This window comes from Perca fluviatilis, chromosome 4, assembly GCF_010015445.1.
Source record: "Perca fluviatilis chromosome 4, GENO_Pfluv_1.0, whole genome shotgun sequence".
Lineage (NCBI taxonomy): Eukaryota > Metazoa > Chordata > Actinopteri > Perciformes > Percidae > Perca > Perca fluviatilis.
The window spans coordinates 40695506-40708610 of NC_053115.1; the positions used below are offsets into that span (position 1 = coordinate 40695506).

Consider the following 13105-nt stretch of genomic DNA (forward strand, 5'->3'; position numbering starts at 1 on the left):
ACCATTCACTGACTGCACGTGATCGCTAGTCAACAAAAACACAGGACTTTCACCTGGGAGAGCCGGGTTACGCCGCGCGTGTGGCGATTTTTGGCCGTTTTTGCGGGGTTTTTTTTAAGTTTTAGTTTTTAATAGGCCTTACCCAATGTTTCTTTCCTTAAACCCAACCATTTGTTGTTTGTCGTAAAGCGTGTTTTTGTTGTTATTTTCCGTGTTTTTGTCACTGTTTTGTTACTAAAGCCTTTCCCTGTGTTCTTTTCCTAAACTCAACCATGTTTTTTTCTTAACAGGCGGGGGTGGACGTTGTTCTCGCGATAGTACGTGCGTTCTCCGATAAGTACGTCGCGTTCTCGCGATAGTACGTCGCGTTCACGCGATAACGGCATAGCGTGGCGAGGCCGCGTGGTGGGTCTGTTTACATCAGCTGTATCCAGCGTGTATCGCACACGTGGATAGCTGAAAATGGCGATAAATAACCGCCATTTGGCTTTATGAAAGTGGCGTATATATTTACGCGCAAAGTCATGATGCAATGTTGCCTGTGCAGGACATGCCATAAGTCAGGAGAGGTGTAGTATCTCGCCAGTGAAGGCAAATATAGTCATTTTTCTGCAAAAGAACTGCTAAAGTTTGAAGCTGGTTGGCATACCAACTCAACATTTATTTTGTTGTTACTTGTTAATAGTGTAACTTTTATTTGTTAAATTATTATAGTTGTGTTAGGTGACTGGTTTACTTATAATATATTTAAGTACTTTAAAACGTTAATATATTGTTAAATTTAAATAATTTTCAATTGGAAAAAAACTCCATTAAAAAAGCCTTTCTTTTGTCATTTTTCAGTTTTTCAAGAATCGGTTTAGGAATCAGTTAGGAATCGGAATCGTTTTAAAAGTACCGGTTCGGCATCGGAATCATAAAAATCCAAACTGTACCCAACCCTAGCCATTATGAGGTACCTCCCCCCGCCGTTAGCGTAGCATCGCGTCCCTGTAACCCAGCCAGCTACAAAGAACTGGTAAGCATCCAGACTTTTAAAAGGTTTGAGATCAGCAACAGTGTCTGGGGATACCCAGTTTACCACATAGTGTTAAAGATCGTGTAGACTGAAGTCGGGCAGACTCGGCGATTTAATGAGGTCCGTGAAAACGGAGGGAGGAATAAGGTTAGGGTCGGTAAGGGTACTTCTCCAAATACCGCTCTTTGTGAGCACCTATATGCCCTACCTCGACCGATAACGGCACGACGTGTTCAATAGAAGAAGCCATAAATAAGAAAGTACATTTTATTTAGTGTTATTTATTTGAAACTAATGAAACTTTCCGCTCGTCTACTACACTGTTTAGCTTGTGCTTCCGGTGATTCTGCCGTCCGTCATGGCGTCATCACGTGGTCGTGGTCACGTGTTTGCAAAGGGTGAATAGACTATACATAAAGTGCAATTACTACTTAAAGTAGAGCATTTAAGACAGACAAGGGACAGGACAGACAACATACAAGAAAAGACAGGGTATAAGTAGACTTGTAACAGAGCCCTGATTGTTATAAGTTAGGTTCACCGTGAGGTGAAGGTAGAATATGAGAACTTTCTTGAGATTTGCGTGGTTGAAATCACCAGCAACAATAAATAGTCCATCCGGATGTGGAGCTCGCTGATAGCTCCGTAAAGTTCAGCTAACGCATTGGTAGCATTAGCGCTTGGTGGGATGCAAGCCAGCTGACAGTCTTGCCTGGGCCGGGACGAGATAAGCTTAGATGGGCCCCCGCGCCCAGATCTCTCCTTTTCCCTTGCTTTTCCTCTCCTCTGCTCTTCCTCTCCTGTTCCTCTCCTCTTCCTCTCCTGCTCCTCTCCTCTGATATTCCTCTAATCTGATCTTCCTCTCCTCTCCTCACATCTCTCACTGAAATTAAGTGTGTGATCAGTCTCTGATCCATCCTGCTCAGACTCTCCGACAGGGCAGCGGGCCCCTCCGCATTCTCTCTCTCTCTCTCTGTCTCTCTCTCTCTCTCTCTCTCCCTCTCTCTCTCTCTCTCTCTCTCTCTCTCTCTCTCTCTCTCTCACCGATAGCCTGACTCTGTCCCTCCGTTGCGAGGCTGCGGGCCCCTCCCGCATCACTCTCTCTGTCACCTGACAGCAGCTGGATCTCTCTCCTCTCTGTCTCATCCTCTCTGACGGAGCTACCAAACTCAACTCTTTCTGTAAAGAGAACGTGTTGTCTCAGGCTTTTATACGAGCTAATGGACGTTAACATGAGAGCTGGCCTGTTAGCTTCCGCTACATGACTTCGTAAACGTTGGCTGCGCTGTTTTTACCTCGCTCTACGTTGACAGTTCCAGCTTCACCGTCACCACCTTTTTTTTTATATTTGTTTAGAAAATCTCTAAGGCCTCTATTTTCTTCTTCTCTTTTCCTTCCTTTTCTGAGCACCGGACTTGTGCTGACCGGAAATTTTGAGCGTACTGAACTTCAACAACATCAAATTTTGATAAGTGGCCAAACCATTTTGTGTGTTGGGGGTGGGGGGTTCTTGACCACTATTTCAAGGACAATTAGGAAGAAAACAAATAAAAGCTTTTATGTTCTCAAATATTACATATTTTTTTTCCACAAATAGGCCTATTAAATTTTTTTTTTCAATTATTCCATAATTTAATGAGGGCCCCATTCTGGGACCCCCAGTTCTGGGGCCCCAGTGCAGGCCCCCTACTCTGGGCCCGGGACAACAGACCCGTTTGTCCCCCTATCGGCGGGCGTGGTGGGATGTATTCACTGAGTATAAACACAGCCGTGAATTTGCATGGAATGTAGAATGGTCGGCATTTAACCCTTGTGTTGTCCTTCGGGTCCCAGTGACCAAGGACAACACAAGGATTATGTACTTCCATTTACTTTGTTGAGAATTGCTCTCTAAACAAGGGTTAATACAGCACCTTAGTTCTTGTTTGTACAGCATTTTGGTCAGCTTAAACGTGTTTTAAATGTGTTCTAGAAATAAACTTTACTTACTTACTTTAAAAGAAACCGGTTTTAGAGAGCAATTCTCAACAAAGTAACGAGCACATAATCCTTGTGTTGTCCTTCGGGTCACTGGGACCCGAAGGACAACACAAGTGACAGTCACAAACTCCACCAGCGGTGAGCAGCAGTTGGATACAAGCACCGCATTTCTGCCCCAGTCATTGTTAACATATATGCACAGCCCACCTCCACGAGTCTTACCTGACATAGCATCTCTATCTGCTCTGAAGGCTAGCAGGCCTGGTAGCTGGATAGCGGAGTCTGGTACACTGTTGTTCAGCCATGTTTCCACAAAACACAAAATTGCGTTGGGAGTTTCGTTGAAGTTGGATGTAGTCCAGTTTGTTGTCTAATGAGCGGACATTTGCAAGCAGGATTGATGGGACAGGTGGCCGGCTAGCGTTAGCTTTCCCACCTAGCTCGAACTCCTGCCCTCGTTCCGCATTTCCGCTTTCTCGCACACCGCTTTCGATGTCCCCTTACCCGGCTAGCAGCATCGAGCGTCACCACAGGCTGAGGTGCTGGTCTGCGAATCGCGTAGTGTGTCGAGTATTCCGTCTGTAATAAAGGTTCCTGCATGTTCTCCGATCTGTACCAATGTATCCCGGTGGTACACATGTGCGGTAGTTTGAATGCACATAATTGCAAGAGATAGATAGATAGATAGATAGATAGATAGATAGATAGATTGATTAACCCTAAAAACAAAGACATGTTTTATATTTGATAATGTATTTGATATGTATTTAATAATACATTTAGTGTAAAAGAAATTAATGTATATTTATCAGACGATACTTAATTTAATAATCTTATCCGAACAACAAACGTAGCATGGGGTTATCCAAATGTCTTCACTTTAAATGTGATTCTGTCATGATATGAGTCAGTAATAGTCTAGTGTTTGCAGTAGTAAACAGTTACCAAACCCTCTACTCTTTCGGTAGAAGTTAAAAGTGTTGTCAAATATTGGAGTTTTATGTTTCTCTCTTTTTCCTGTGTTTTTTCTCTGAACACACTAGTCCACATAAACAAGCAGTGAAGGGATGAACACAATAAGTGATGTGTCACTAATTGTCCGTTTGCACCATCTTTACAGGTGCATCTCCAGAACCATACCTCAACATACTTAAAACAAAGGATGGAGTGCTGCTGCTGTGTAAAGTCCGAGGTGCTTCTCCAGAACCTGAAGTAAAGTGGGAGGACAGTGATGGAAACATGATTACTTCTGAAGAACCACAGGTCACAAAAAAAGGAGGCAGCTACGACATCATCCTCCACGCTTCTGTGACCAAAACTGACCACTATCGCTGTGTTGTCACACAGAAGACGATCAACCATTCCATTTCTGATAAGATTTATGTGCCTCTAAATGGTGAGATTCCTCCTTCTACCTTAATCATTGTTGCAAACTAAGTTTCAGCTGAGTCACACAAATCACATAAATGAATAACATAATAAATACGTTTATTATAATTTATTGTTGCAAACTGCAGTGTTTCGGCTGAGTTACACATGAACACACAACCAAAATGATTGACACACTACACATGAAGAAATAGTTATTGATGATTCTATTATTTTAACTAGAAACTGAACTCAAACTAAAAACAGGGCCCATACTTTAACTAACTAACTCTAAATCTATGCAGTGAAGGTGCCTGGTAATAGTTTGATACCGTGGAAGCAAATAAAGTTTTTTCTGGACAAAGTAAACTTGTTATTAGGACTCGTTGCTCTGCAGTGAGGGTCCCAGATGATAAACCTGTTCTTTACACTTCATACACTGCAGCAGAGTGTTGGTTCATTAAAAGAAGAACTAACTGAAAACACAGCATTAGAAAAGAAATCTGGTACGGTCATAAAATAAAGCACTAACTACAGATTAATTTAATTACAGAACACTTACTTACAGAAGTAACATTTTTATCCTCACATTTTAGTAAAAAGATTTTTAAGTTGTTACAGTTACATGAAATTAATATAAGTTATGCAAAAATATGTACTTAAGTCAATTTATTCATAGTGTCAAATCATAACAGGAGTTATCTCAGCACACTTCATGATCAGATGGAGTAGGTCTAGACCACACTATAATTTACAAAGACCTAACAATCCCTACTAGGATGTTGTGGTCAAAAGTGTTGAATGCAGCACAAAGATCTCTTAAAACAAGAACATACATCAATCATTTTTTTAATTTCTTACTGTTTTATCTTTCCTCAGCTGGATCGCAGACACATCCTTCAGGTATGTTAACTTTCCAATCATGTCACTCTTGTACAAAGGCCCTAACAACTTCATATACATGTAAATCATAGTTTTTGTCTTGTTGTATCATCATTTGATTGGTACATATTGTACATAAAATGTAAGCTTGCTGCTTATAGCTGCCCATCCAGAGCTATGATACATAATATCTAATAATCCATTGACAAAGGATCAATATTCTTTACTCAAGGTGTGGTCTTCTTATATTATTCCCTAATTCTGACTCTTTAGCCATTCTAAAGCCATGCCTGGCTCCTGGGATGGTCCGTTAGTCGGTCCCCTGCCTTGGTCCATACAGAAAGATCTCAACAACTGTTAAATGGATGCTATGAAAATATGTACAGACATGTATGGTGCCAGATGATGAATTCTTCTGACTCTGAATTTTGGATGGACATTGTGTTTTGGGGTTTAAAGCCCTTTGAAAAATAATTCTATGGTCTGATACATATTGAAATTACGATATTAACAAAAACCAGAGAGCTGGGGATGTTATACCTGCTACAGTATCATTATTACATCCGCCAAGGAGGTCATGCTTTTGGTTCAGTTTATCTCTGTCCGCAGGATTACAGTAAAATTAGTCTGATCTCAACGGATGCACATTGCTGGAAATAAAGCCTGACATCCTTCCTCTTAGTATTTCCGCTATTGCGACTTAGCGCTGCCCAGGATGATTGGGATTGGTTTAAAAAAATACAAACAAGCCAGAGTGTTATTCCCCTACTCCAGAAGAGATCGGTGGTGTAGCCAGATCTTATTCCAGCGCTGACACAAAGCTGTGGAGAAAAATCTGGCAATGCAAGACTACAGAAAAACTGCTGGCCTGATTTTCATGAAACTGGGTGTAAGGGTGTAGCATTAGCCAAGTAAGAATCTTTTCAATTCTGGAGCAGAATTAAAGGGGAGATACCCAAATTATTTTTCACTTTCGTTAAAATTGTGAGATAGAGCATTTATGCTGCCTTCATATGGTGTCGGAATACCGGTATTTGATCAGATTTCATGGCTCATCCGATCCGTTTCATTTGCTCTTCGATGTCATGCAGATGTGTGTTGTTTAAACACTCTAAGCAATAAAACACAACACATCTTTGTAACCTCCATGTCAGGGTGGGAAATTAACTTTTTTGCCCACCAGCCACAGTGGCTTGTGGATGCCCAGTTTTACCAGCCACTTATATTTTTTACCAGCCACTTTTTCCGGAATTCAAATTTATGAAAGTGCACTAGCATATTTTGAATTGCTTCAATACATTATTTTTTATTGTTAATACATATTTTATTAATATAGGCAAATAAAAAGTGATGTAAAAAAAAGCCTGCGAGACCATGGTAAAATTGTGTTTGGTCAATCATAATCTACAGTAATTGTAGGCCTACATGTTTAATGAACAGAAAAAATATTGACTCATCTCTCAGTAACATAGCATTAAACAGTCCCTCCAGGATTTCGCAGCCTTTTTTTGAGATTGTTGCAGCCCAAAATGGCTGATTTTGCGGGAGCTTTTGTAAAAAAAATTCGATAAAAGTTGCGATGCCTTTTGTATTTTTGTTGCAATGAAGTTGCAAGAGACAGTGAAAGTTGCTTTTTTTGGTAACCTGACTCCGCCGGATGGATTGCTTCGCATTTGCTCGGCATATCCATCTGGGAACTTACCGTTGGAGAACTTTTGGGAAGGGGCGAAAATACTGCTTAGCTGATTGGATAAACCATCTGTCTATCACCACCTATGTTGGTGATAAACGGGCCAAATCAACCAATCAGATCGACAAAGCGTATGAAAATACAACCACAAGCCCCTGCTGCTGCAGGAAAAGCATAGCTCGTTAGCTCAGCAAGCAAGCAACATGTCGGTAAAGGATATTTGCCGTTTGTGTAACGAGAATGTACGAATAAAAGGCACCATTTCAGGTTCCCGGTCCATATTCCAAAAGAAGGATCCAAGAGAAAAAAGCATTAGCGAGCGGCTAACAGAATTAGCGCTACCGCTGTCTGAAAATACTGGTTAGCTGATTGGATAAACCATCTGTCTATCACCACCTAAACCCGCCTCAAAACCAACGCTGATTGGTCGGTCGTTTGGCGAACGGCTCCAAATTTTCTCTATCTCAACATGCCAGACTGATCTGCGAGTGGAAAGTTTGCACAGTATTTAGGTGGCCTGTAGATATTTAGAAGTATAGCTTGAGGAGAGGATCTTAGCTGAAGAGCCACATATTCAAAAGAAGCAAAGTTTCCATAAGATATTTGAGTACATTGGAATGAGTCACTAAACAAAATGGTGACTCCACCTCCTTTCTTATTCACTCTATTCTCACTCATAAAACTGAAAATGATTTACCTGCCAAAGACCTGACATTTAGTAAGGCTAGTGTTATTGTGTTAAAATAATTTTTTGGGACAGGTTGTTGCTGACGAGGAATGGATGCTAAATTTGCTAAGTTGGCAGTTAAGTGCTTCTTTTTCTTACTTAGCAGATTCACCATTTTTTTTCTATTACCTATCACAACATAGATTGAAGAAGAATATACACAGGGCCCAGGCTTGTCCTGAAAAGAGTCATGAGTGCCACTAGGCGTGCAGCCTGGACCCAGCACATATCAGTTAAAGCTTGTTGCATTTTGTACACAAGCATACTTATCAGTCTGGGGAGAAGGAGTTCGCTGCAGTCCTTGAGGGGGCAGAGGTACCTGGCGTTTTACTTTTAGTGATTAAGTCAAAACAGGGTCAGTTTGATGCTGGGGGCGAATGATGGGAGAAGACATTGGAGCAAACTTGATTCCAGCATCTACCAGCTGCTCCATCTGATCAGTGAACCCCATCATGTGGCAGGGGGAAACAGGGGAAAGGGTGAATTGGGTTGGTAAGGGGGTTTGAGAAGTGTTGGACAGGTGAAAGGGGGTGTTGAGATTTCTTATCTCCGCTCTGTGGTCTCCCATGGTCAAATCCTTGATCAGGTGGGGGCTGTGGAGGATCACTGCCACACTTTGTTGTGTCTTCCTCTTGTTTTGTTTGTGTTGATTTATCTTGTCTTGTGCCCTTGGCTGAGGGAGTAGATGTGTGGTGCAGAAAGTAAAGTAGGCTAGAGGTGAACAGCTTTACTCCTGGCTTGTTAAGGAAAAGTCCATCTTTTTTTAAAATATGTCTGCGGTCCCAGAAAATGTTAAAATTGTCAATGAACTGCACAGAATGGTCTGTACATGCAGTTGAAAGCCATCTGTTCAGTGCCAACAGTCTGCCGAATCTCTCAGCTCCTCCTCTGACTGGCGGTATAGGGCCACTGATAAACACCTTCGCATTTATGGAGCTGACTGTGTTCAGCAGATTCATAAACTCACGATTCAGCACTTCAGATTCTTGCTTTACAACATCATTTGACCCTATGTGCAGTATAATGTTCTTCACAGTTGGGTGTGCTGCTACGATATCTGGGATTCTTTGGGTCAAGTCAGACACCATGTCTTTGGGAAAACAGAGTATTTTGGTGTTTTTACTGCTTTTGATATCTTTTACAGCAGAGTCACCCACAATCAGAGTTTGAGGCCCAGTTGTTAGCTTTCCCTGTAGCTTTTAAGTTTTAGAATTGCTCTGTCTTTACCCTGCTGTGTGACGGTGAGACGCAATCCAGGTTATGTCCAGGGTCTTGCAGCAGAGCAGCAAATCTGTTCTCCATCTTCACACTCAGTTGTTGGGGAGGCATTTTGTTGCTAATTTTCCCTTTTGCAGCTGTCCACGGCTTTTTTTTCCAAAACGCCCGGGGGTGGGCGCGGGTTGAAGAGCGCTCTGCCTGGATGGTAATGCAGGCCAGCCGGTCATATCACAAATCTCAGGGCGCTGTGCTCTGCAAGTTAGTCGTCCTCCCATTTCCCAGGAAAATGATTTACTCTTAGGGTTTGCACCAAAAAAGTTCCAGGGAGGACTACCACTTGTTGATTTATTACCCGTTCCAGAGCCCTCCTGTTTGTTTGTAGTCTTGCTGGTGCTAGTTAGCCGTGTGTTAGCATGCTTTTGTCCATTGTTTTGGGTCACTGGTAAAGTGGTGTCATTTCCACATGGTCTGTTCACTTCCACGTTTACTTCTACAGTGCCTTGCGATGCGTATTCGGCCCCTTGAACGTTTCGACCTTTTGCCACATTTCAGGCCTCAAACATAAAGATATAAAACTGTAATTTTTGTGAAGAATCAACAACAAGTGGGTCCCAATTATGAAGTGGAACGAAATTCATTGGCTATGCTTTCAAACTTTTTTAACAAATAAAAAACTGAAAAAGTGGGCGGCGCAAAATTTTTCAGCCCCTTTACTTTCAGTGCAGCAAACTCTCTCCAGAAGTTCAGTGAGGATCTCTGAATGATCCAATGTTGACCTAAATGACTAATGATGATAAATAGAATCCAGCTGTGTGTAATCAAGTCTCCGTATAAATGCACCTGCTCTGTGATAGTCTCAGAGGTCCGTGTAAAGCGCAGAGAGCATCATGAAGAACAAGGAACACACCAGGCAGGTCCGAGATACTGTTGTGGAGAAGTTTAAAGCTGGATTTGGATACAAAAAGATTTCCCAAGCTTTAAACATCCCAAGGAGCACTGTGCAAGCAATAATATTGAAATGGAAGGAGTATCAGACCACTACAAATCTACGAAGACCCCGGCCATCCCTCTAAACTTTCAGCTCATACAATGAGAAGACTGATCAGAGATGCAGCCAAGAGGCCCATGATCACTCTGGATGAACTGCAGAGATCTACAGCTGAGCTGGGAGACTCTGTCCATAGGACAACAATCAGTCGTATACTGCACAAATCTGGCCTTTATGGAAGAGTGGCAAGAAGAAAGCCATTTCTTAAAGATATCCATAAAAGTGTAGTTTAAAGTTTGCCAAAAGCCACCTGGGAGACACACCAAACATGTGGAAGAAGGTGCTGTGGTCAGATGAAACCAAAATCGAACTTTTGGCAACAATGCAAAACGTTATGTTTGGCGTAAAAGCAACACAGCTCATCACCCTGAACACACCATCCCCACTGTCAAACATGGTGGTGGCAGCATCATGGTTTGGGCCTGCTTTTCTTCAGCAGGGACAGGGAAGATGGTTAAAATTGATGGGAAGATGGATGGAGCCAAATACAGGACCATTCTGGAAGAAAACCTGATGGAGTCTGCAAAAGACCTGAGACTGGGACGGGAGATTTGTCTTCCAACAAGACAATGATCCAAAACATAAAGCAAAATCTACAATGGAATGGTTCACAAATAAACATATCCAGGTGTTAGAATGGCCAAGTCAAAGTCCAGACCTGAATCCAATCGAGAATCTGTGGAAAGAACTGAAAACTGCTGTTCACAAACGCTTCCATCCAACCTCACTGAGCTCGAGCTGTTTTGCAAGGAGGAATGGGCAAAAATGTCAGTCTCCGATGTGCAAAACTGACATACCCCAAGCGACTTACAGCTGTAATCGCAAGCAAAAGGTGGCCTACAAAGTATTAACTTAAGGGGCTGAATAATTTTGCACGCCCAATATTTCAGTTTTTATTTGTTTAAAAGGTTTGAAATATCCAATAAATTTCGTTCCACTTCATGATTGTGTCCCACTTGTTGTTGATTCTTCCAAAAAATTACAGTTTTATATCTTTATGTTTGAGGCCTGAAATGTGGCAAAAGGTCGAAAAGTTCAAAACGCGAATACTTTCGCAAGGCACTGTAACTGGTAAATTCTGGTTTCCAGAACTGCAATCTTCTGAAGGACTTTGTAGTCGTCTTCCATGGAGAAGGGAGGCATCTTGCTGCTAATTAGCTTTAGCTACAGTCACTTTAGGACAGGCTTGAGCTATTTGTAGGCCACGCTCACGCAGAAAAATGTTGAAATATGGCAATAGCCTACTATGTCTATAAAAAATGTATAGTCCAGTGATTTATAAGTATCCAGAGCCGTTGCTCATAGTTTTTCTTAGAGGGAAAGCAAGATTATCAGCAGAAATATGCAAGCAGAAGCAGGAGCAAGCAGCAAAGCGTCTGCACTGTAACCCCACAGTCACATTAGCTATAAGAGACAGAGACAAAGCGACAGGCTACCATTCATTTTCAATGGGAGTGGCCGTTTGCCAGCAACAAGCGACGAGCTCGCCGCTGCCACCAGCAAGGCGGGGCCAAAATAGACAAGAAGTCTATTTTATGCAAATGTGGAGCGATGCGACAAAGCGACAGCCAATCTGAGTGAAGGGGCAGCGTGACGTAGGTCAGTGACTCGAGTCGAAGAAAATAATTCAAGATGGCGGAAAACGCTTCTGGACATCGTATTTCTGTATATATATCTGATATGTTCGGCATTTTATCTCATATATTTTGTTACTTTTATCGAGAAATAAGTACTTTTAAATCCAAAAACGTCGTTCTTGTGACTTAACAATACCTCTGAAGTAACTTTTAAGACGTGCTTGAAGGTAGCACCGGAGAATTTCTGTTTACTGTTGCCAAGCATCCAGGAGTAGGCTAGGCACTTCACGAGCCACACGAAGTGCATGTCGCTCTCTTTTGTAGCTAATGTCACTGTGGGGTAAGAAGCAGGAAGCAAGTACAGCTACATGGTGTCACAGACTAGCGCTAAAGACTACTCGACAAAAGTCTGGAGTTGACGGAAATATGCGTGGTCAAAGCCCCGGCTGTTAACAGTTCTTCACAATAAAAGTCCTCAGTTATTTTGGTATTTGAATGTTTTTATTATGAAGCAGCAAAATCCGGAAATTTTGGGGATTCATTAGCAGTAACATAACGCGACTCACATTGTTACTTAGCAACAGCATTCTTTGACAAAAGCTGTCCAATCCGTTACAAGGAATGTTTTACAATCCACCCACCACTGTGGCTGGGATACAAGGCAAAGTCAAAAAATGCCCGCCGTTGGCTGGTGGCGGGTGCTAATTTCCCACCCTGGTCCATGTTGTTTCGCACATTACAAGTTAAAGCTCATGAACACGCCAAAGTCGGAAGAACGACTTCTCAACTCAGGAAATGGGACTATCTGAGGAGCATTTGGATACTAATACTTATAAGTAATGCTAGCCACAGCAATTAAAACTGACTGAAAAATATAAAAATCAATTAAACTCTGATCTCAGTCTGACCTTTAGAAATATTTTAAACCATGGGCATTCATTTTTCAGATTTAATTAAATAACTAAATGAACAGTTGATACAGAGACTGAGTTTGATCCTTCATTCACGAAATCCAAATAACTGTCTGAAATCTGTATCATATCCTTGTTTTTGCTGCAGGCAGTAAAGTTAGGGAACACATGTTCAATAGTGTAATATGATGATCAGAGAAACTAGAAGTGTTTCAAAATAAAGCACTACCTAGAGGCTTTTGAGCTGCATTTTGAAATTATATCTTTGAGGCGGAACAGGTTCTTAGGTTTGTTAAACAAAAGTCTATGAAAGTTTATAAAATGACCGTATTCAACAGGCATGTTTGACAAACCTGCACTTCCACTGTGTAATCAAATTAAAGAAGAGTAGCCATATGTTGATGTCACTGTGCCTGGTGGGATTCCTCTGAGTGGGGTTTTAATCTGCAAACAACCTTGTTTTTTATCAGTTCTCATACTTTTCATGATAATTCACTTGAGCTGGGCAATATATCAATATTATATCGATATCGTGATATGAGACTAGATATTATCTTAGATTTTGGATATCGTAATATCATAATATGACATAAGTGTTGTCTTTTCCTGGTTTTAAAGGCTGCATTACAGTAAAGTGATGTCATTTTCTGAACTTACCAGACTGTTCTAGCTTTTCATTTCCCTTT

At 41.6% G+C, this 13105-nt stretch overlaps 1 protein-coding gene across 1 annotated transcript in view; it reads left to right on the top strand.

Moving 5' to 3' along the window:
* The window catches only part of LOC120557684 (butyrophilin-like protein 1), a 31300-nt gene that overhangs the window by 10684 nt on the left and 7511 nt on the right, over positions 1-13105 (top strand). The window contains exons 4-5 of the mRNA XM_039798240.1: positions 4119-4394; positions 5246-5269. Coding sequence (XP_039654174.1) covers positions 4119-4394; positions 5246-5269 — 300 coding nt within the window. The remainder of the gene's footprint in view (positions 1-4118; positions 4395-5245; positions 5270-13105) is intronic.